Below are 24,066 nucleotides of genomic sequence, written 5' to 3' on the forward strand. Positions count from 1 at the left end.
GTTCCTAGAAGTTTGGAAGTAGGTTTGATCAGAATAAATTCTGTAAAATATGAAAATGACCCTTCTTCTGAGATTCTTTGGAGTGAGACACTCTAAAACCGAGGACTGGTTTCTGAGTTACAACAGAGGAAAGGTTTTTAAAAGGCACTAAATCTTAACCCTCCATGCTCAGAAGTCTGTTGCTCCAGATTTTGTGAGCAGCTTCCTGGCATTAGGGAGACTTAATCCCAGAGAGCAGCTGTTCTTTTGGCGGCAGATGTTAACTAGGTAAAACCCATCTTTCCTTCCCTGGATGCTGGGGAATGCAGCACTGCTGCTGTATAAGAGAGGAAAATTGAAAAGGGTGCAGCTTCTTCCAAAAGCCACCATCCTCTCTCCTCCATGGCTCAAAGCCTGCTGCATCTGGGCTCAAGGCCTTTGCCTGCTCTCCCCTGTCTCCCTCTCCTTTCAAAACCATCCCAACAACCGATAAGAAGGCACTCGAAAGCGAGAGAGGGAGAAAGCGCTCCGTGTGATCAAGGCGAGAGGAAAGGGTCCTGGGTCTTCTGACACGAGCAGACACATGAAATAAACTAAGCCACAAGGTCAAAAGTAACATGTTACCATTTATTCAACAATTTTAACTGGAAACCTCCAACATAGGGTGAACGTTGCTACGGGGAAGGCAAAAACCCCACTTGCCGACTCCAATGGCAGATTAGGGGTAAAATTCCTTCCCAGCCCCGTCAACCGGCGACTGACTTTCGTCCGTAGCAAGGAGATGGTACGCACCCTAGTGGTCTTTCCTGCGGTGCTGCAAGGTGTTCACTGGCACGGGAGGAAGGGCTCGAATCCCTGAAAAGACACAGAGATATCAGGCAGTTAGTTTCTCCGCTCGCTCGCAAGCCTTGCCTCAACCTTCACTGGGAGGAAGCCCATCAGTGGACATTCCTCCCTTCACGGGAAGGTCCTCTGCTTTTGCCCCCCCCCCAAGAGAGCCGACTCAGGCCACGGCAAGTCCCCTCCCACCAGACCCAACCCTGGCCCTCTTCCCCTGCTTTCCCGCCATTGGCCTCCATCCTACACCTGGGGCAGCGTTTGCCCAGTTTCCCTCACCGGTCCATCAGGCGGAAAGGCCTTCATACTCGGGGGGATAACGTTGTCTCCTACAGCCTGCCGCCAAGCGCCTCAGGGCAGCCACCAGCCCGTGTGCAGAGTGGAGGGAGAAGGCCTTTTGTACCAAAGCTTCTGTTCTCTGGGCGACTCGCCTGACTGCAGGGTCCTGGTCACCCAGAAGCTTCTCCACATCTGCAAAGACAAAAGTTAGACCAGAGCATTGAAATGCATCTTCCTTCCTTCCTTCCTTCCTTCCTTCCTTCCTTCCTTCCTTCCTTCCTTCCTTCCTTCCTTCCTTCCTTCCTTCCTTCCTCTCCCACACTCCTAACCCAAAGCTTTTCCTCTTGTCTTTGCACAGGCATTGCTTACAAGCAAGGTAGACAGGAAGCGTCCCTCCAGTGAGGAGGCTGCCGTTCTGATGAAGTAGGTGACCTATAGAGGAAAGGAGGGAGAAAAACACACCATTGTCTCTTTCAAACCTGCTTCTCGACTGAATGCAGCCCTAACTCCAGAATTCCCTGCACCTTTCATCCTGGGGATAACGAGAAACTCAGCAAGTGGACTACAGGCTCACGCCTGGCCTGGGCTAAAGGAAGGTCCATGGCCCAAACAGGCGAGTGACTCCATGAAAGGCTGCAGGGGGCCGTGCCTTTCTGGCTGGAACGTGGCTATCCCTGGGCAGAAGAAACCCTGAACCTGGGGGATGAGACCTCCCGCCTGATTGCCCACAAAGAGCCTTCTCTTTTCGTTACCAATGAACATCGCAGCCATTCTCCTCACTGAAGCCTGCTTGCTCTTGAAGTACCAAAGGCAGGTAAACACTTCCATCTCCAACTGCGACTCCGGGATGGGGAACCGAATCTAGGAGATGAGGCAGAAAGGCAGAAGTGGGAGATTCCCAAGTGCTGCGTGCCCCACCCATGCCTCTCACCTCTAGAGGGGAATGGGAGCCAGACAAGGGCTCTTACCAGGCGCTTGGTGATCTTATGAAGTAGCTCCTGCAGGCTGTAAGTCCCCCCCGCCAGGAGGGTGCCCCCAAGGTGCCAATGGAGGGCCTGTGCCAGGTGCCGCAGGGTAAGCTTTGCTGCCTTCAGAAAAAGAGGAGAGAAAAAAGCTGGGGCCATTCCTCTACTGCTCTCCTTGAGTGAGTTGGCTAGCCAAGCCGCCACCCTCTTTTCCCAGGCAAGCCAGGCCCTCACCTTCGCCACCTCCTCCTCAACATCCTCCACGTGCATCAGCACCGCAATGAGGGTGTGGATGGCTGCTATCCCCTCAAGATCTTTCCGGTGCTGCAGAAGAGGCCAGATGTGTTTCAAGGCTGCCCTTCGGATGGTTACCGCCTCCTATGAAGGACCAAGGAAAAGGTTTTTTTCCCTTGCCCTGCAAGAAATGGGTCCCGTGTGGCTTCACAGTTAAGGTTCCCATTGACCTTTTCCTCCTCTTCCAAGCAAGGAGGAGCTGAGGACTCACGTGGTGGAAGAGTGAGTGGTACTGGGCAGCCAAGGAGGCATTCAGGGGTGTCCAGACTTCCCCTTCTGTCTGGAGGCCGAGCTGCTCCGCCAAGCCCAAGAACTCCAAGGTGATGGTGGAGCTGTCACTGCTGAGCCCACCGAGGATGGCATGGCAGAGCTCCTCGGGGCTCATCATCTGCAGAGAAAATGGGAGATCTGAAAAACTCTCCTCCAATGAAGGAGAGAGGACAAGCCTAATCTTCTCTACCAAAGCGGAGGAGCTCGGTATTTGTCTATCCCCTGTGGGCGAGGGCCACTTACCACCTTGTAGTTCTTGCAGAGATGGAGAAGACCCTTCCTGCTCAGTTGGTGAACAGTCTGGCTGCGGTGTTCCATCCAAGCCATTAGCAGTTTCCAGGTCTTCTCCATGGGGGCTTGGCTCTTGTAATTAGCCAGCAGCTGAAAGAGAGCAGAGCAGTCGAAGGCCCGTCAGTGGCCGGAGGAGGAAAGAGAAGGAGTGAGCCAGCTGCACTGGGGAGAAGGTGCCCAAAAGACCCCCAGGGAAGATGCTTCACCCTCGTTCTTTGGGGAAGCAGGAACATGCCTCTAGGCTCTCCCTTAGCTGCAGGGAAAGCAAGAGAAATGGCTTTTGGAGCTTGATTGCTCCCAACGGGACCTAAAGGTGGTCTGGGGCAACTCCCATTTTCTCCTCCACATCACCCTGCTCGCCCAGGTCCCATTGGCTCCCTGGCTCAGAATCCTATGACGGGGTGGGTGTGGGTGGGGGGGATTTTCCCACCTCAACAAAGAAGGCCACCACTGCAGCTGAATGCTCCTTTGCCTCTTCCTTCTCCAGGACAGAACTCAGATGTCTCTGGAGGCTGCACGTGGCAGAGGGGGAGGTCTCCGTGAGGGCCCTGCAACACACCAAGGCTCTTTTGAGAAAAAGACATCAGACGGACAGGCCATGCTGGGCTAGAAGAGCAGAAGAAAGGTTCTCTGTGGAGAGAAAAGCTGCCCTTTGCCCTCTGACTTACGTCACCAACATGGCCACGCCCTGGAGGCAGCAGCTGGGGCGGCACAACATCTCCCTGCAGCTCTCTTCCAGGGTCAGGTGTGCCACCCTGGCTAGCAGCACCTGGATGGTGTCAACCGTCTCCCTGCAGGGAAAAGAAGGCCAGAGTCACCAAGGCACCAACCCATAGTCTGAGGGGCAGAAGAAACCCTTTGGGCGACGCCCACAGGGAAACATCCCTCTGCACGTTCTTTCCCTCCTTTCCCTGCTAACACCACCCACGAGAAGAGCAAAGAGGGAGGGAGCTCCAGAGGGGCCTTTCTTCTCCCTTGCAGCTGTTCACCACCAAATGGGAGTTGCTGCATCTGTGTGAGTATGTCCCTCCACCCCACCCCACCCCACCCCACCCCACCCCAAGGGTGTTCTGGAAACATCATGGATGCCAGATTCCATTTTCTTTCTTTTCCTTAAAGCTTTGGGACAGACCTCATGAGAAAAGCAAGGCGCCCAAGCTGGGAGCACTGCGTGTTTGAGAGCTTTTTTTCCTGGGGACTATATAACACCTGGCCTATCTAAGGGGAGGACTTGCAGGGCCAGAGGGGCATTGCTAAATCAGAAATGCTGCTTGGACGTGCAAAAAGAAAAAGAGGAGGCTTCTCCTTCCCAGTGCCACTGCTTACTCCAGAGGCAGATGGTCCCCTCCTTGGCCTGATGTATTCTGCTGCCTGGTGCCTGTGATGATGGTATCCACCAGGCAGAGCAGAACTTCGGGGAACCAAGCCTCCAGCATCACGGGGCACTCCTCGGACCGGACGATCCTCCTGATGAGCCTCATCGCTCTGGCCTGAGGAGGGAAGGAGAGTCTGCCTCACTGTCATGACCCCGTTGCAAGGCACAAAGAGCCTCACAACGTGGAGCATGATCATTAAGAAAGAAAGGAAGCAGATAATCAAATCAACGCTTCAACCAAGCACCCAAAGCACCCACACCCATGGACTCATATACAGATGAAGGACTTCAGATAAGCAGCAATAGCCCGCACCTGGTGCCCTGGAGGACACACCTGAACCAAGAGGACAAGGACAGCAACCGGGAAAACACCCACACAGCCATCAAGAAACCCATCAAGGGGAATGGGGACAATGGAGGGTGGAGAAGCACGGGACCCCGCAAGAGGGGTATAAACAGGACACCTCACCACCGCACCCCCATTCCCGTTTTTCTCTCTGTCAGATCCGTTTCAATAAACTGGAAATCCTTAATCCCTATTAAGTGAGTCCGTGTCTTATTCGGAACGAGGCTGGCCCTGACACTCACCCACAGAGCTCCTTAGGCAAGTTGGCTAACAGAGCCCACCCTACCTCTTGGTAGAATCGCTCTCTCTGCCAACCCTCACCACCCAAAGGACCTTCCTTCCTCCCTCTCTCCCCCGCTTCCTTCCCAAACTCCTTCTCAGCAGAATTCAAGAAATGCCTTCCTGTTTGCCCATGGGGAGCCCATAGACACAGAAGTCACAATGGCATCTCCCAGAGGGAGAGGCTGAAGTCTTGGCGTACAAGAGGATCACCTCCTTCTGAGCTCTACCCCTTACCGTAGCTGCGGGAAGAGGATGGGTGGTCTGTTCCTCTCCTTGAGGAGGCCAAGGGCCCTCCTTCTCCTTGGCCAGGAGCAGGAACAGGACCGCATCCCCGCTGCAGTACGGCGAGGTGATGATGTCCCAGAGCAGCTCGCCGCAGGTGCTGGGAAGAAAATCGAGAGGAGACCAAGTCAGAGCCCTCTGCCTGTCTCAGGTCCACTAGAAGAAATATGGAATGGTCGGCCTGATGCCAGACTTCCCTGGAACTCAAGGGAGGAAGAACCCACAGCCCTGCCTACCTCCATGGGAGCTCTAACAGGCGGTACGTGACCATTTCCAAGTTCTTCCGGGCCACAACTTGTAGGCGGTGCACAACCTGGCTTGCTCCGAGGGAGGGAGGAGAGGCCAGGCGGCAGATCTTATCCAGGACTTCCTGCATACACAAGAGAGAAAGAAAGAAGAAACGGAAGGGGATGGTGAAAGGTCGATTCCTCCAGGTGAGAGCTGAAGGAATTGGAGGTTGCAGGAATAGGTCCTTTTCTGGGGAAGCCTTCAGTTTAACCCTGGGTGTCAAGCCTTACTCGACATTCTTGCAGAGATGTTGACTGCGTCTGGGTCCCTGTTGTATTCCCCTCTTCTTCCGGGGATGTGCTGTTGAGAGGAGAAATACAGGATGATTAGATCTAGATTAGGGGTCAGTTTGTGGAAAAGGAGTCATAACTGAGGTTCTGAAGCAGGACAGAGAAGTAGAGCTTTGATAGAACCGTGCAGGATCCAACCAAGGGCCCCTCTGTTCCCTGGAGAGGTCCCTCCACCATCAACTGGTCGGGTGGCATTTTGCCTCACACCCACAGCGCACCAGCATCGCCGTAGGTCCTTCGCTCCACTGTGAGAAGAGAAGAGAGAAACATTTCTATCCGCAATAGCCACCATCTTGCAAGGCTTCCACCAAATAGATTAAATAAACAAGCGGAGAAGACCTCATGCTTTTCAGCCGTGTGTTGTGGGGAAGGGGTGGCAGTCCCTCAGCGGCTGTAGAGGTGAAAATAGGGCACCTGTTTGAACTGAGACTGGGGTCCCAGGTCTCGTCCTGCAGGCTGCTGACATCGTCCAGGGTATCTTGGGCTTCTTCGGGGGAATCCTGTGAATGACAATGACTCCTCTGTGTCCACAAAGGGAACAGTGACCCAGAATTGGTAATTCCATGGAACTTGTGGGCTCCAGAATAAAGAGAAGGCCTATCCAATGCAGGATGCCTGACCAGGACGGTGCTTCTCTTGCATGACACATCTCCCAAGTTGGAGGAATCCCCCGCCCTGCCCTGCCCTCCCCCAGAAAAGTAGGCTTGCTACACTTCACCTGTTAAAGCCCTGTCTAGAAGCAGCGGGGAGCTGGAGAGGATGAAGCAGAAAAGGCGTGGGCAGGGGGCCACACCCATTTAGGCCACCAGTCAGCCGCAAAGGGCCCGTCCCTGCTGCTTTGCAGAGAATGAGCTAATTGCATGAGCTTGGGTACCCATTTCCAGCCTGTGTAAGTTGCCCCAAGGGTCAGGCTTTCTCTCACCCCAGCTCCCCACAGCAGCCCTGCATGGTACCCTCAGGCTGGGAGAAGTGAATTGATGGCCCCCCCTCCCCATGGGCCTCCCCAGCAGAAAACAGTTTGCCCTTCTTTACCCATGCACTGGAGGAGATGCTGCTGGAGAGCTCCTCAACTGTGTAGGTCCCCTGCCTCTTCTTCTCCAGGTCCTCATCCCTGGGGAGAGATTGAAGGGCCAAGATCAAAACTAGCAATGGGCAGGTGCCTTCATTGTCTAATTCCCCCTTGGCCCCAAATGGCCCTTCATCCCATTGATTAAGGAGAGAAGAGAAAGCTTCCTGGCCAGGGGGTTGAGCAAACATCCCATAGAAGTCTATCCCTCCCCTCAGCAGATGTTTCTCATAGCTTTTTTTCTTGGGGACGGTACTGCAGCCGTCTTCTTGGGGGCTTCAGAATCCCTCAGCTGAGAGCAGTACCTTGCCGAATCCGGAATGGACTCCGCGTCTTCAAAGCTCTGGTCTAAGGAGCCCCCCTGGGCTTCCATCGAATCCTGCAAATGGCATTTGTTCCTATTAAGACATAAATCCAAAGCCCTCTGCATCCCAACAGGATGGCTAAAGCCTTGGGCGCAAGGTTCGGTCCCAGTGCCGACAGGAAGAGAGCCTTTGGAAGCCTGAAGGTCAAGAGGATATATAATCATCTACAGATTGGTTTTTAAGGGGCCATAAACCCTTGTGCGTATTGCAAACCAGCAGATGTGTAAAAGGGGGCAGGTCAGAAACCCAACTGTTCTTTTTTCTTTTCCTTTTTTCAATTTTTTACTCTTCTTTTTGACTTTCTTCTTTTATTTTTTTAGTACGTCAAATTTGCTAGATTTGTTTCATTTGGTTCACTTATTTTCCTTTGTCAACATGTATAAAAACACATATATACATACTCATACATATATACATACAAACATACACATACACCAATTAACAATGTGGAGACTTTAATTCAGCTTAAGTTCCAAGCCCTTATCAGAAAACAAATATCTTGACTTATGCTCTTCCTTTATTTTCTCATTCATTCCTAATGTTATATTTAATTTTGAAGAAAGGGTTAAATAACTAATGCTTGTAATATTAATATCCAAAATTACAATTAATATTGATAGAGTATTCACTTATCGATATACATTATTCTAAGGCATCCAAATCCCAGAAGATTAAGAATTTCAGTTTATCATAGAAATGTTATTGTACTGAAATAATATATGGTATTTAGCCTGAGAAGATGGAGCAAGAGAGTTGGCCTCGTTGCCAGACCTTCCTTACCCCTGAGGTGGCAGAGCTGTCCCCATCACGAGAGTTGTCCTGCTCCTGCTCCTCGACTCCTTCCTGTGCCTCTCGGGTCCTGACCGGAGGAAGGAGGTGAGGCGTGGAAGAACATCCAGCCAGCTCCGCCTCCCCTTTCCCAGACCGGCCGGTCAGTCAGTCGGCCTTTCGTTCCCCTGCAAGCCCCTTGTGGACAGGAAGCAGCCTGGGGGGGCTGGGTGCTCCTGCAGACTCATGCGGCCTGTCAATGGGGCCCCGCCGAGCCCAGCCCAGGTTTGGGAGAAGGCCTTGGTACCTGGCAAGGGGCACAGGAAGGTCTTCTACTCTGTTGTCCACGTAGCAACAAAATGGACACCTTCTCAAGACATTCTGTGAGCAGAGGGGAGCAGAGAAAGAGGCCTGAGCCAGGGAGAGAGAGTCGGGGGCCCTGACTTTCTCCCCCCTTCATGGTTTCTTGGCAGCTGGGGGGGTCTGGCTTACTCTGAACAGCCGTCGTAGTGCCATAGTAGGGGCTGGATGGCACGAGGAGAGGGCACCAGCAGGAGAGACTCAGGGGAGTGTCGGCCAGCCAGCGGGCGAGTCCAGAAAGGGAGTGAGCTGCCTGGGCATCGGCTGGTGGCTTTATAGGTGGGCTCGGAACCTCGTTCCCTTGGCAACCAACGGCCCCAATGGCCACTTTTGAACCTACACAACGATGGCGGACCTATAGGCAGGCTCGGAAGCTCGTTCCCTCAGCAACCGGGGAAACAGCCCCAACGGGCACTTTTGAACCTACACAACGATGGCGGACCTATTGGCAGGCTCGGAACCTTGTTTCCTCAGCAACTGGGGAAACAGCCCCAACGGCCACTTTTGAACCTACACAACGATGGCAGACCTATTGGCAGGCTCGGAACCTTGTTTCCTCAGCAACTGGGGAAACAGCCCCAACGGCCACTTTTGAACCTACACAACGATGGCAGACCTATAGGCAGGCTCAGAAGCTCGTTCCCTCGGCAACCGGGGAAACAGCCCCAAGGGCCACTTTTGAACCTACACAATGATGGTGGACCTATAGGCAGGCTTGGAAGATCGTTCCCTGAGCTACTGGGGAAACAGCCCCACAGCCACTTTTTGAACCTCCACAAGGATGGCAGCTCTCTCGGGGCCAGGAGTGGCTGGGCAGCCCAGTGGCCGACTCTCTTGGTGGCCTTTGGCCTCTGCCTTCTGTGTGGGAAGCTGTCTGTTCGTGAGCAGTGCAAAAACACAATCACACGTGGCACAAAGCACAGAGAGGGGCCAGAGAGGCTGACTTGCTTCTCTGTGGGGCCTCTCGGGCAATCTGACTTTCCTTTCTCCTTTAGGCCAGCACAGCCTGGTATCTCCCACCCTCCACTTAGCGGGGTCTGAGTCCTGTCTGCTCAGAGGAGAATTCCCTTCTTTCTTCTGGTGTGGGGGCCTGGGGTCTGAACATGGTGACAGAGTTTGGGGGGCATACAACAGGGGCAGGGCATCCTCTCCAATGTCATTCAAAGCCACCTTCCCTCTGTGCCAGCCAGCCTGGAGGTGCTGCTGGTCATGTAGGAAGCCCAAGAAGGCCACTAGTCACTCGTCATAGATACAGAGCAATGGCTGGTGAGGGCTGCAGAGGAGATGGGAGATTCCAGGTAACAATGGGAAGTGAGGACCGTGAGATGGGGAAATGCCCTTCAATATTCTGGGCGAGGGAATCTTTTTGTCCTTATGCCCATAGAATTAGCAACTCTCAGATGGATCCAAGGCTGTTTCAAACCCAAATTAAGGCCCCATCTGCCTCCTTTTCAGAAAGATACTGTTGCCTTAAAACTCAGGCAGCCTGAGTGGCATGGAGCTGAAGACCTATTCCCTGAATTTGGAAGAGAAACAACCTTTGCAAAGGTGGCTTTCTGCCTACCCGAAAACATGAATCACAAAGTATTTCAGGCAAAAGCAAAAAGCCTTTATTAAGGGGGATCAAAATCTTTTATAGGGTACAGAAACAAATGATACATACATTCAGTATATGTGACACTTCAGAAAGCAAGTAATCAAACAATAAGAGGCATTGATGTGACAATTGAACAATAGAAAACATTGATTCTAGATAACATTCCACAAATGGCAAATTTACAAGTTACATCAATCCCTTTCCCAGCGGGGTTTGTTTTAAAATCTTTTAAAACTTGCAAGTGTATTCAAGGACTTTCAGAATACACTTCTTATTGTTTAGTTGCTGAAAAGGCAAGTTATCACATACCAGAAGAAATAACCTTGGCCCAGAAGAAAAACATGTTTTCCTAAAGTTAGAAAAGAGGCCTTAGACTGCCATGTTAGAAATGCCAATATCACCTTTCCTTAAAAGCTAATATTGAAGCCTAACAATTCCAGGTAACAATACCTGTAATCAAAAACCTGCCTGAGCCCGAAAAAACTGCCACATTATCGGTTCTGTCCTCTGAGCCCACGGGCACAACTGTTCAGTCCACCATGTCCCCACCGGAAGTCACCTAGCTTGTCATTTCCATGTGATTGCATGTCTTTGTCAGAGTTACTATTCAACTATTGTGGGACTGCCTCTCCTGAGAGTATCTGTCCATCCTACCAGATCAAATAGGGTAGGCATGCTCCAGGTCCGTTCCCTGAAATCTTGCCATCTAGTGGGACCTCCGAAGTGTGCCTTTTCCACGGCTGCCCCTTCCTTATGGAACACCTTCCCACCAGTGATCCCTTTTAGCCTTTCAGAAGGCCACCAAGACCTGGCTTTTTACCCAGGCACTGGAGTAGAGTGAGGATGTCTGGAACTGGTCATCATCCAAGGGGATGATTGAGGCAGTGGGTTTTGTCTTGGTTTATGGTTTTATGTTTAATGGGGTTTTTTTTGTTATGATTCTGGGTTTTATTATTGTTGTGAGCTTCCCAGAGTTGTGTTTTAAGATAGGCAGCCATACAAATCTTTTAAACAAACAAACAAACCTATTTAAACTATATGGATTCCACCCTAATTATGAGATTCTAAGCAATGCCCAACAAGGAAGAACAACAAGCATCCCCATATTACAAACCCCATTACTACTCCAATAAGTGCAATGAATTGATGGTTACCCACAATCATAGTGGGTCAGGATGGCCTTTGCAGCCTTGAGGAATTCAGGGAGGATTGGGGCCAAACGTACCTCTGGAGGAGCATATTCGAAAGTTGGGGGTCTATTACAGAAAAGACCTCCTATCTCTCCCACACCCCGTGTACCTCTCGTGGGGGTGGGACCCTCAATAGGCCCTCCCTAGAGGTTCAGACTGGGCAAGCAGCACCTTATTTGCCAAGAAGTTTCCTGATAGATCCCAATATTAAGCCCCATATGGGGTATCTTTTACATCTTAATGAAACTGCAACACTCATACAGAAAACGCAACTGAATGTCTCTCCTCCCTTCACTCTGAAATACAGCAAGAGGTCCTACAGTGCAGCCCTATAGTCTACTCCAAAATAAAACCAGTTGACTTCAATGAATTGTCTTCTGTCATACAGTATATTTTAGCTTGACAGCACAGTTCTAAGCATGTCCATTCAGAAGCATGTCTCAGTGACTGAGATCCCAATTACCACTGGCAAAGTAGAATGTTTCACCCTTCTTTCCTGCATGCCTTTGCTGTCACATCTGTATGTGATCCAACAGATAAATAGGACTGAGTAGCTGAGGTCCATAAGGGAACTGCAAGTTCAGAAGCCTCAGTCAGTGGCAGAACAGCAGTTTCTTAAAGAGAACTGAAAGGTGTGTTATAGAATTGATGTTACTATGAAATACAGCATCGCATTCAACACGTCCTTGACCTGCATAACATCCTCTGAGTATTCACAAATCAGCAACCTGTAGCACAGCTGGGAACTTTATTTGTGTGTGTGTGTGTGTCTTTTATAGCATTCACATTCTAGTATGCACATGTGCATATTGGTTAAAAATTTAAAATCTAATGCCAATAAAGCTACAGAACATATTCTCCTCTTTGGATTTGGAGAGTAAAAATCAAGTTGGAAAGGCGAAGTATGTTCTGGAAGGGGAAATTGTTTCTTTAAAAAAGAAAAAAAAAACTTTGGCTTTTCTTTCCTATTCTTTTAGAAGGGCTTAAAAAGAATTCTACCACAGATCCTGTTGGGAACAACTTTAGCAATTTCGCTGCAGAGGATTTATAACTGATTCACAGTAGGGTGAATGCTAGCCAGAATAAAAATCAGATAGTATTTATCCTATCCTGGAAAGATTCCACGGAGGAGGAGGAGGAGGAGGTTATTTTACAGATGACAGAGAGTCTCTTAACAAACGTTTTAAAAAAGAAATCCAGGAGCAGCTAGCTCTTTGAAGAGTAAAAGCTTCTTTCTGGTTCTTCTGTGATTTGCCTTGTGATCATACAACTTTACATGGTCAGTTCAGGAAGTCCAAGGAAATGGGCTTATTTTTCAAAGAGCTCCTCACTAGGCTTTTTAACATGAAAGAGAGAGAGAGAGAGAAATTGAGCCATCTTGTTAAAATGGGAAATTAATAATTCAAGCTCCACTCATCCCCAGATTCAATCTCACAAATTTTCTTGTGGATTTTCAATTTAAAAATCAGAACAAAAATTTACCTGAACAGAAAGCTGATGCTCCAGAGCAGACTATTAAAGGAAATTGACTGCCCCAAATCCACCTAGCAGTATTATTCTATTATTTTATCACAACCTTTCCCAATTTGGAGTACTCCAAATGTCAGTTCCCAGACTTGTAGTTCTAACAGAACTGGAGGGTAAGAGATTGGGGGAGGCTGTTCATATTGGGGGAGTCTTCCATATTTATGGCTGCTTCAGTGCCTTTTTACCCCTCTGGATTACTGCTTCTCCCTTCCTCCTATGGTATATGGGCAACTCTACCCAACTGATAATATTATAGCAAACAAAATGACATCACAATACTCTAGTCAAGCAGATATGGTTTCCATGTGAAGTCAATGGAGAATAAGGACAGTCCTTCTGGTATTAGTTACAGGATAGGATCACACAGTGGAAGGATTGATGTCATGACATTACATAGTCAATCAGATTGGGCTGGGTACTAAAATTACTGAAATCAATTAAAGCTGAGAAAGAAAGACCAATTATAGCTATTTTTAAGGCACTGCCAGAAAATGAATTACGTTTTTCAAACCTGCAAAGCCTATTCTTAGGCAACAGTAAATAATTTTGCCTTAGTTCTAATTCTGGACCACATAAAAATGTACCTGCTTTTCATAAACAGTTTTCTGATTGAGTGATTCAGATGTGTCCAAAAGGAGAAGCTCTTCCAAAGGATCTACTGCAGTTCACCAGCAAAGGGAGAGAAAGGAGCCAAGAATCAGTGTCTCTGCTCACACGGCAGTGAATCGGTGAGTTTGTGGGCAAAGCCTCTGCAACCTCAGCTCCATCTGACATACTGTTGCCCACCTGCTTCCTGGTTCTTTCTTCCCCAAAGTTGCATTTTGTGTAAGCCAAGGAATCCTACACATTTCTGCTGGCTTTCAGCCATGCTATTTATGGAGCTGAATGCATGAGAGGCCCACCAACGTTTTCTTTCTCTTCCTCTAACTCAAAGATGATATGATTGCACATTTTCAAGCCAGATCCTCTTTAGGGGAGTTTCTTCTGTGACTGCATTTTTACAGCCAATTGTTATTTTCTTTGGCACTGAGGTACAAATTCAGCTTGGGCTCTCATGTAAATAAGGATGGCGTTCATAACCTGACTCCCCACCCTAACATTTTGTAGCTGATGTGTAAGAGTCAGAAGCCTCCAACAGCCTGAAGAATTTTGCCTAAGCCTGAAAAGCTAATAGTTTTCTCAGAGAGAAAAACCAACAGTGAGAAGTTTCTTTTTGGATCAATAAGAGAAAATATAAAATGCCTTTTTTCTTTGTAACTCTACAGGACCTGTGATTTATTGGTTCTTCTAGCAAAATTATAGGATAAACTGGGGATGCCACTCCTAATAAAACTTGGGGTAAGATTCTTGACAGTGGCTATATCACCATTCAAGAGCAGACTACCCCATTCCCCTTGAAAACCTCTGTCTCAACAGATTACATTGTACTCTAATTAGCAAATATAATATGTCACTAAGTGATTCTCCTATAAATGCTTTGTCATGACATTTTTGGACAGAATTTTAACCAGTTCCTAAAATATCATCAAGAAAAGCTATTCTTCCCCTGGCCATAGACTTACAAACTAAATGATTTGGACATAAAAGGAAAATGGGATGAGGAGGGAAGAGGAGGAAAAAAAAAAACTGGAATTCTTATTCATCAGCTGGACCAGCCTGAAATGTATGCACCTCAGCAAGCATTTGTACAAAGTTATGACGGGTTGCATCTATTTCACACTGCAAATAAAAGCTGTTCCAGTGGCATGAAGGTAAGTTGGTTATAACCCAAATCATTTAGAAATAGAGCTTTTCTCACATTGGAACTGACCCAACTCTTGGTCCTGTACTCAGCTGCTTCTGATCTCTGATTAGTTAGTGCTGGGTATAAAAAAGATGTCACATGTCTGTCTTACACAATCCTCACTTTCTTGTTATTTTGCACAATTTGCTTTATTCTATAAGGATTAGCAGAGAGCAATATTGTGCAATACCACTACTCTGTGTGTGACCTCTCCCTCTCCCCTACCACCAGTTCATCCAGCTGGGGAGGTTATATATTTATTTTGCACACAGTGTTGACACCCCCCCCCATTCCTATTACTGGCGGCGGGGGGGGGGGGTGTAGCCATTTTTGCAGGAAAGTACTGCTACAATGATTTCAGCAGAACATTTTCATCTTATCATTTTGGTGCCTTTGTGCAGATACTGAGAAGATTTGAGATAGTGGGAGAAAAAAAGTTTTGGGCAAAGATTTTACAGCAATAAACGGGGGGGGGGGGGTTTGATGACCTTCAGCTGTGGCCAGTAGGATGAATTCAGCATACTCAGTAACAATGGAGAGTCTGCAGAAACACCTGTATGCATTTTTGCTGCATGTTCTTCTAATATAAACATGTCGATACACATGTGTCCCAATTCAAGGGTGAGCAACTTATGGTCCCCTAAATCCCATCTGTCTGATAGCCCTAAAATTATACATGGACATTTTGAGACGGGAATACATAAAAACTACAGTGTATTACTAAAAACAAAAAAATACTAGCACTATCACCACCACTCTCTGCATGGCAACGATATAGTCATTCCCTCTACCCATTTCTGAGTCTTCAATCCTCACAAAAATTTGAAGTCCAGCTCTTGGCTCATTCATGTCCTAATTATATGCATGTTTGCCAGTTTTCCCCAGTGCATTTCATGTACAAGCCCCTTCCAATTTGATGATTCAATGTCTTCCTCTATTATACGCATTTCTACGCCTGCTTATCCTAATGTGGTTTCTTTTGTGCACATTTCCCTTAAAATACATTTATATGTACACTTTCTTTCTTTCTTTCTTTCTTTCTTTACTGTGCAGTGCTTAGCAAAGTCCAGAACCGTGCAGGGTGTACCATATGTACATGTTCCACTTGGGCGAACGCTTTTCACATGCAGTCAGCGCCTCTGAATTTTCAATGTTGGCGCAACTGTGCCTGGACCAGCACTTGGAAAAAAATCCTCCAAGGTTTGCCTGAGGAAGATGAATTCTTTGGATGCTTTTTCAGCAGGCAGCTTAACTTGAAGAGGCGGTCATGGTGCATCTTTAATGGTGAAGAGCAACCGGGAGCTGAAGTTAGCAGGAGAATTCAGAACAAAGATAGTGGAGAATTGCTGGATGATCGCAAATCAGACAGCTTTATCCAGACAGACACCATCAGATTAGCTTCCCTGAAGCCAATGCAAATGCCAGTTTTCAAAATGAAATCCAATAAAGGGAAACTTATTAGTGTTCACTACCTGCCTTGTCCCAAAAACTTGAGATAGATGATAATATAATACAGTTATAAGTTGGGGCTGTAGAGGCAGTAAAGTCTCAATGGCCTCTTAGGATCCATTCTGACCTTGTTGCGGATAGACTAGGAAAGCGCTGCTGTCGGCCTGAATTAGTCAGGTGGTTCTGAATGGAAGGGAAAATAGCTCAAGAAAGCTTAAATAATGTACTGGACACAGACTTATCGTTACCTGCACGTACTAAAGAAGCTGGTCGACATGCAAATAGGAAGCAAAAGGATCAGTCTGCCATTTGGGGATGGACTGGGGGAGACACAGGAAGCTATGTTGCTCTTTGCAAGAATACCATGGCACAGATGCTTCTCTGGACATCTGATAGAAGGAGCAATATTAGTTGTGGCTCAATGCTATGCCAAGTCTGTATTTGTAAATAAATTCAATAATTACCATATCAGGTCTCCATATTTTGAGTAATATGGAGATCTTCTACGTTGGAGAATTTGGGAGTGTATAAAAATACACTGAGGGTAAAATCCAGAAGCATCTCCTAAACAATTTCTAGTATTCATTCAATTGACCACAAGTTTTCTATTGACTATCCTGAATGCATCTGCAATGCATTCACTTCCATTCCCTACCTGCAGTCTTCATTAGAACATATTCACGAGTCCAGGAACAGAAAATGTGGATGTAAACTCACCTGTTTAGTTATTTATTAGCTGAGCCCTACTGCTCACCTTTGTCGTGGAATTAATAGGGTGTAACAAAAATGACAGCATTTAGAAATAAAGCTAAAGGCGTGTCTTGTTTTAGCCCAAGAGCAGCCTGGTGAGAGAGGTTACTCCTTTCTCCCTTAAATATTACCAACATCTGCACATTTTCAGAGATCAGGAGGTAACTTCTCCCTTTCAAGAGACAAGGATATGGAAAATTAACTGCTTGGGTTTATGTTCCAAGCCCTGATGACCTACAAAGGTGGGTTTGTGCATAGACCATCAAATTAACTCAAGTCCACTGAGGTTGGGCGGCCAATAAATTTAAATAAATAAATAAATTAGAGCCAGTACTGACACTGTAACCTCCTGTTGGCATCAATACCATTGATCAACCTAGGAACTCTTAGAGAAAGAAAACCCTGAAACATACTCCAATCATATACAAATCAATGGTATAGTCAGTGCCGCTGTTTTGGCGTCTCACTTCTGAGATAACTTATCACTATCAAGTGCCCATAGTCATAACAAACTGTGGTTAACCCTGATGCAGTTGCTTGAAAAAACATGTTCCAGCCTGATTATGTTTGCTTGAAAAAAATACACTGGATGCAGTTGAGTTACATTAGTCATCCTTCCTTTTTATTTTACCATATCTGGCGCCTGAACATCTAGGAAATCAAGGTATAGTTGTAGTTGTGTATTCAGACAAGCTCAGAAGAGAATCAACAGCTTGTTGCTTTCCAATATTTTTTGCCCTAGAATATGTTGCTAAAAATTTGAGGACTTACAATGATTCCCCCAAGATTTCTGCCAACTCAAAAATAGTTGTCTTGCAACACTTGATTAATAAATTATTATGGGATAAGATGTTGTGGATTCCAACTTAACGGATAGATGATAGATGATGGAGCTTAATCTTAAGTGAGAAATATATACTTCCATAGTTTGGAGGTGGGAAAGATAGTAAACAGTAACATCAGAAAGAAATTAAATGCAGTGGTGATGGTGGATGGTAACAGAAACATGCAAGTAGTGGTAATTCAGAAACAGTTGTTTAGTATGATACTAGCATCTTTACATTAATGAACTGTTTAAGACATGTACTGTGAAAACTCTTGGTCTCTGTTCAACCTATGAGTAAGCAGATTGAATTGCTTACTAATTTTTTAGCTCAATTGTTTCTCAGTTTTAGTTCCTGATTATTAAAGAAAGTTAATGAGAACCTAATCTGACCTAGGCATTTCAACTTGACAAATAAATTAGCAGATTGATTAGAGTTACTGGAACTGGGCAGCAAACATCTGGACATCCACTCGATGGCATTAAAATGTTTTCTATATCACTTTGCTGCCATCTACTGGTCATCTGGATTTTTTTGTAGCTCAGATATGGTAGCCGTAAGACTGATGAGTCAATGAGAAGTGTCTTCTCCCTATTCTATGACCTAAGGAATGCAGTAAGGCTTGTTTCTTTCTTTGGTGTGGAGTTAAGGGAAAACTCACATGTTTTTCAGAAGAGACTAGAACACTTTATCAGATCTGAAGATTCAGGGAGCCCCAACTCTCACCTCAGAAAATCTGATGGGGAAACAGCATTGCATGGAACCATTTTAAACTCTGAACCTCTAGCTTTGTACACATAAGGATGGCTGCAGGTCAAAAAAATGTCAAGATGGCACTCACAACAGTATGCTGCTTATTAAAAAACATGTGGAACTTCAATTGCACTGTCATGGCCACCATCTTGCTGTTGTTTTTTTAACCATACCTTGTGGGCATCCCAGCCTCACCACAAATATTACAAGATATTAACAGCTTCCTGTGAACCTCTTCAAGCGCTAGTGCTCCTGTGCAAATAGAAGTTTGTGTTATAAAATACACAAAGAAGGAAGTACATTTTTGGAAAGCATTTGGGAACAATTTAAGTGTAATAGAACCTGGGTTCAGGCCCCAGCTAGAAACAGAATCACCCTCTGCATTTCCAGATTTATGCTTTCTGCCTGTGTAGGTAATAATGAGCTAGGTGAACCAACAGACTAACTCATGAGGAAAAAAATTGCTTCCTATATACTTATTTGAGCCAAACAACTATCAGTTAGGGAAAGATACGTCTCCTGCAAGCAAATTAATCCAGGAAAATGATACAACTCCACCCTTGTGTTTAAAATTGTTTTGTTTTCTAATATAAATATACTTCTACCCTTATCCTATCTTCTGATGTGACTTCTAAGGTCTAAAACAATCTGTCACATCAGTATGAGCTTTTAGAAGATGCAGCATGCTTGGCTAGATTCAAACAGGGTTGGGTGATTTGTGGTTTGTCATGCTGAAGGGACCCCACTATTCTCTTAGCATGTTTTATGCACTAAGCCTTTACATTACACCATAATATAAATTATGTTTGGGAGAATACGTTATATGAACCCAGTCATTGTTAACCCAGCTTTATGATTCAGCAGGTTGTATGAACCCCAGCCACTTGGCCCAAAGGTTTCCTTTGTTATGGTGGGGATATTTATCTGAGCTGCAAAAAACTGAATGAACACTAGATGGCAACAATAAAAAACACAATTCTTGTTCCTGCCACCTAGTGGTAATGTGACATTTTGCTATTCAGATGCATTAGCTCTAGTTACAGACCACTGTGGCATCATGATTGTGGATTTAAAAAATGATTTGAGAATTATTATTTGGTCAAAATAAATATCACTAGGTCACTCTCAAGTTTGTACTCATATTACCCAAGCTGATTTTGACCAGTGTTATTTCATTCCTCTTGTACAGCCGGCCTCTCAGATGCCCTGCAACTATTTTATTCATAGGCAAAATGCAAACCAAGGGGCAGCAATAAAGGGGCAACAGAACATTATTAGCCTTTTTCCAGGGTCAGATACAGTGTTGATTATTCAAGCAGTCTTTTCAGTTACTAGTAGAACATCAAGCTCAAAAAAGTTCATGCCACTAGATGTTGCCTCAAACAAAAAGCAATAGCAAATGAGAAGGATCCTGCCCAGGAAAAAAAAAGAAAGAGATTTGGAAGGTAGCTGAATAACCTAGGATGAATTTTAGTTATGCCATGGTTTTGCATGGCCTGGTTGTGTCCCCCACCCCCAGCTGCCAATCTATGCATACTTAAATCGGTCTCATAAGGGCACTCTCATAAGGAAAGTCAAAGAACGAAGCGTGGAAATGCAAGAAAAGTATGGGAAACTCATGGGTTAATTATAGCCTAATCATAACTGAAATACACCACTGAGATGACAGGTGCATGTTTGGCATGGCCCAACTAAACTGGGTATTTTATCAAGGGCATTGCTGTCTGCAGAGGACAAAGGTTTCAGATGAAGAAATAGATTCTTGGACTGTTTGGGCCATCCCTCAAGAGAGAAGCATTGGAATGAAAAATGATGTAGACCTTTAGGACACAATTGTGTATTTCAGATTCCAAAACCTACCCACTGACTGGTATTCCTGTTTGGAAAAGGGAGGGGAAAGATGCTAAGGGGACAGTAATGCAAGTATTCCACAAAGGAATCTGAGATGCTGGAGATGAACAAAGCCAGTGGTCCCATCAGGATCTTTGTGACATTTGAAAGATGCAAAATGCATTGCCATGCAGGAGCTTTTGTGCTCTTGAGGTTTTACCAGTAACAACCCCCCCCCCCAAAAAAAAACTCACCAGAAAGATTTCTGCAATAAAGGGCACCAACAGCCTGCTTAGGGACAGGGCAGTTGAAAAATTCATGGCCTATTGAAATGAGAAGGGAACGACTTAATGGTCCATCTAAGAACCCATCTATCATGTGCGGCAACCTTGCTCTTCTGACAAGCCCCTGGTGGGCAGCTGCATGGAATTTACATGCAGTTTGGCTGGGCATTACTTGTGGTAGCCCTTCTCTCGATTTGTCACTGTCGCCTCCCCCCCCCCCCGCCCCAATCATGATTGACGGGCAGCAACATTTTGAAGTGAAGGATGTCCTGGATTCCCGCAGGCTTCGTGGCACACTGCAGTACCTTATCCGCTGGAAGCACTTCGCGCACCCTGAATGGGTGTCGGCTCGCAATGTTAACGCTCCTGTTTTGGTTAGGCGCTTTCATTTAGCTTATCCTTTGAAACCTGCTCCTTGGTATTTCCGCTTTGTTTTGGGGGGGCGGTATGTCATGTTCACCGTTCCAATGTGCATTGTACATCGTAACGTTTCGCATGTCAATTGCTGGTGCGTGTTCTGTCTGGGAGGGGCTGTGCGGACTCCTTCTGCTGGGGTTGTTATCTGTATTCAGGGGAATGGAATGTGTTTGGGTTATCCAGTGCGTTCAAGGTTTTCTTCCCAGGAGATCAGCAGAACCCGTTACCAGCGCCTGGGGTGGGGAATTTGAGACAGCTGGGCGAGGGGAGGGATTACGTTTGCACCGAGGGTTTTTAGTTTGTATTTGGCGCGCTTTTGCTCATTCTCAGCTTTCTCTGTAAATGCATGCTATTCTTTAATAAACCAGATATTCTTAAGCCCCTGCTTGTGAGTCTGAGTCCATTAGGATAGGCAATCGTTACACCTCTCCTCTTAGGTATCTTCAGTTTGGATGTTTGGCATCTTGGGGTGGTGGGGGCAGGGAGGAAACAGGAATATGCAAAACACCACCAAAGCTTTGAAGACTCCTGTGTCTTTCAGTAAACAGTTCTAGAAAGATTTATAAAGTATACATTATCAATCTTTTAGGGAACATCCATTTTAATTCCACTTTTAATAATTGCAGAATAGCAAAGTGTAAGAGTATACAGTCTTTGAAGTCATTGTCAGATGATCACAGCCCAGTATTTTCTATGTCCTTCTTCCAACTGAAGTGTGGCTGATGCAGCATTGATTGGCAAAGTCAAAGACAAGATGTTGCAAGGTAATTTTTAAACCATGATCTACCTTTTCCTAATCGTCTATTTGCATCGCATCAGAGCTGAGTAACCTTTCCGAGTTAAGTGCTATCAATCTCTCACTCATTCCAAAATAAAAATGAAGTAAAATAAAAATAAATGATTGAAATCTTGCACAATATCCACATTTGGAATGGGGTGGTCATTACAGGCATTCTGCCCTGATACCTTTCAGATGCATTGGATTTCAAGATGCATTTTTTGCTGTCTGACAGAACTTTACTATGAAAAACTTCCCTAGCACTGCACCAGAGATCCTTTTTTTAAAATGGAGATGCCCAGATTTGTCAACAGGAATTTTCCACATGCAAGACATGCACTCTGTGAGGTGGTCAGCTCCAAAACATAGCCAACAGCAGATTGTTCGTGCATTGATTCTTTAATTGAAATTCTGCCCTGTCTATTCACTTGAGAACTTTTAATGTTTTTCTAAACCATTCCATCATACTTAAAAACAATTATAATAATTAAGAATATAGAGGTTAGTCAATGCAGTGAGCATGTTCAAAACAGCAAAGCAAGAAGAGAGTTTGGAAACTTGAACCACTCCACAGTGGTATTGCCAGATAGTTGAGTAGATCCTATGGCAGGGAATATAACCCAGAACAAGGCAGGAGAGTTTGGAAATAGATCTGATACAGAGAAGTAGGGGTTGGCAGGAAAAGAAGTTAATTTGTGGAGCCCGCAAGGAGATAAGAACTGAAGACCTCCAGAAAGGTGGAGGGAGTGGGACTCAGAGTTGGGAAAAGAAAAAAACTGTGGACATATCGATTCAGAGGCAACCCTCTCACACAAACCCAAATCAGGAGAAAAAGGAAATATATATATGTCTTTTTTGATGCTCCAGAGGGAGGAAAATTGCTCCTTAGAACATCTCTGTTCCTAGAAGTTTGGAAGTAGGTTTGATCAGAATAAATTCTGTAAAATATGAAAATGACCCTTCTTCTGAGATTCTTTGGAGTGAGACACTCTAAAACCGAGGACTGGTTTCTGAGTTACAACAGAGGAAAGGTTTTTAAAAGGCACTAAATCTTAACCCTCCATGCTCAGAAGTCTGTTGCTCCAGATTTTGTGAGCAGCTTCCTGGCATTAGGGAGACTTAATCCCAGAGAGCAGCTGTTCTTTTGGCGGCAGATGTTAACTAGGTAAAACCCATCTTTCCTTCCCTGGATGCTGGGGAATGCAGCACTGCTGCTGTATAAGAGAGGAAAATTGAAAAGGGTGCAGCTTCTTCCAAAAGCCACCATCCTCTCTCCTCCATGGCTCAAAGCCTGCTGCATCTGGGCTCAAGGCCTTTGCCTGCTCTCCCCTGTCTCCCTCTCCTTTCAAAACCATCCCAACAACCGATAAGAAGGCACTCGAAAGCGAGAGAGGGAGAAAGCGCTCCGTGTGATCAAGGCGAGAGGAAAGGGTCCTGGGTCTTCTGACACGAGCAGACACATGAAATAAACTAAGCCACAAGGTCAAAAGTAACATGTTACCATTTATTCAACAATTTTAACTGGAAACCTCCAACATAGGGTGAACGTTGCTACGGGGAAGGCAAAAACCCCACTTGCCGACTCCAATGGCAGATTAGGGGTAAAATTCCTTCCCAGCCCCGTCAACCGGCGACTGACTTTCGTCCGTAGCAAGGAGATGGTACGCACCCTAGTGGTCTTTCCTGCGGTGCTGCAAGGTGTTCACTGGCACGGGAGGAAGGGCTCGAATCCCTGAAAAGACACAGAGATATCAGGCAGTTAGTTTCTCCGCTCGCTCGCAAGCCTTGCCTCAACCTTCACTGGGAGGAAGCCCATCAGTGGACATTCCTCCCTTCACGGGAAGGTCCTCTGCTTTTGCCCCCCCCCCCAAGAGAGCCGACTCAGGCCACGGCAAGTCCCCTCCCACCAGACCCAACCCTGGCCCTCTTCCCCTGCTTTCCCGCCATTGGCCTCCATCCTACACCTGGGGCAGCGTTTGCCCAGTTTCCCTCACCGGTCCATCAGGCGGAAAGGCCTTCATACTCGGGGGGATAACGTTGTCTCCTACAGCCTGCCGCCAAGCGCCTCAGGGCAGCCACCAGCCCGTGTGCAGAGTGGAGGGAGAAGGCCTTTTGTACCAAAGCTTCTGTTCTCTGGGCGACTCGCCTGACTGCAGGGTCCTGGTCACCCAGAAGCTTCTCCACATCTGCAAAGACAAAAGTTAGACCAGAGCATTGAAATGCATCTTCCTTCCTTCCTTCCTTCCTTCCTTCCTTCCTTCCTTCCTTCCTTCCTTCCTTCCTTCCTTCCTTCCTTCCTTCCTTCCTCTCCCACACTCCTAACCCAAAGCTTTTCCTCTTGTCTTTGCACAGGCATTGCTTACAAGCAAGGTAGACAGGAAGCGTCCCTCCAGTGAGGAGGCTGCCGTTCTGATGAAGTAGGTGACCTATAGAGGAAAGGAGGGAGAAAAACACACCATTGTCTCTTTCAAACCTGCTTCTCGACTGAATGCAGCCCTAACTCCAGAATTCCCTGCACCTTTCATCCTGGGGATAACGAGAAACTCA

The 24,066-nt window shown here is 46.5% G+C and overlaps 1 protein-coding gene and 2 long non-coding RNA genes across 3 annotated transcripts; all 3 read right to left on the reverse strand.

Moving 5' to 3' along the window:
* Nucleotides 1–588: 588 nt before the first annotated feature.
* LOC134492521 (uncharacterized) lies at nt 589–1,531 on the reverse strand. The gene is made up of 3 exons (XR_010067452.1): nt 1,465–1,531; nt 1,096–1,287; nt 589–834 (listed from the first exon to the last, which is right to left on the reverse strand). It is a non-coding gene; the product is annotated as an uncharacterized LOC134492521 (long non-coding RNA).
* A 134-nt stretch (nt 1,532–1,665) lies between these two features.
* LOC134492456 (uncharacterized) lies at nt 1,666–5,750 on the reverse strand. The gene is made up of 11 exons (XM_063296628.1): nt 5,437–5,750; nt 5,153–5,300; nt 4,242–4,405; nt 3,584–3,706; nt 3,346–3,463; nt 2,922–3,005; nt 2,566–2,742; nt 2,295–2,438; nt 2,064–2,183; nt 1,848–1,956; nt 1,666–1,769 (listed from the first exon to the last, which is right to left on the reverse strand). Exons 1-11 carry the CDS (start codon nt 5,574–5,576, stop codon nt 1,666–1,668), a joined length of 1,431 nt encoding a protein of 476 aa, XP_063152698.1. The 5' UTR covers nt 5,577–5,750.
* A 17,255-nt stretch (nt 5,751–23,005) lies between these two features.
* Nucleotides 23,006–23,949, reverse strand: LOC134492522 (uncharacterized). Its single transcript, XR_010067453.1, has 3 exons — nt 23,883–23,949; nt 23,514–23,705; nt 23,006–23,251 (listed from the first exon to the last, which is right to left on the reverse strand). It is a non-coding gene; the product is annotated as an uncharacterized LOC134492522 (long non-coding RNA).
* Nucleotides 23,950–24,066: the final 117 nt, after the last annotated feature.

Source organism: Candoia aspera, chromosome 2, assembly GCF_035149785.1.
Source record: "Candoia aspera isolate rCanAsp1 chromosome 2, rCanAsp1.hap2, whole genome shotgun sequence".
Lineage (NCBI taxonomy): Eukaryota > Metazoa > Chordata > Lepidosauria > Squamata > Boidae > Candoia > Candoia aspera.

Excerpts from the sequence above, each read along its gene's own strand:
- LOC134492456 (XM_063296628.1), bottom strand. The coding sequence starts at position 5,576 with ATGCAGGAAGTCCTGGATAAGATCTGCCGCCTGGCCTCTCCTCCCTCC. Across the intron at positions 3,707-4,241 it reads GGGGACCATCTGCCTCTGGA|GGAGACGGTTGACACCATCC; the intron begins GTAAGCAGTGGC and ends TTTTCCCTGCAG. Across the intron at positions 3,006-3,345 it reads TGGTGGCCTTCTTTGTTGAG|CTGCTGGCTAATTACAAGAG; the intron begins GTGGGAAAATCC and ends GCTCTCTTTCAG.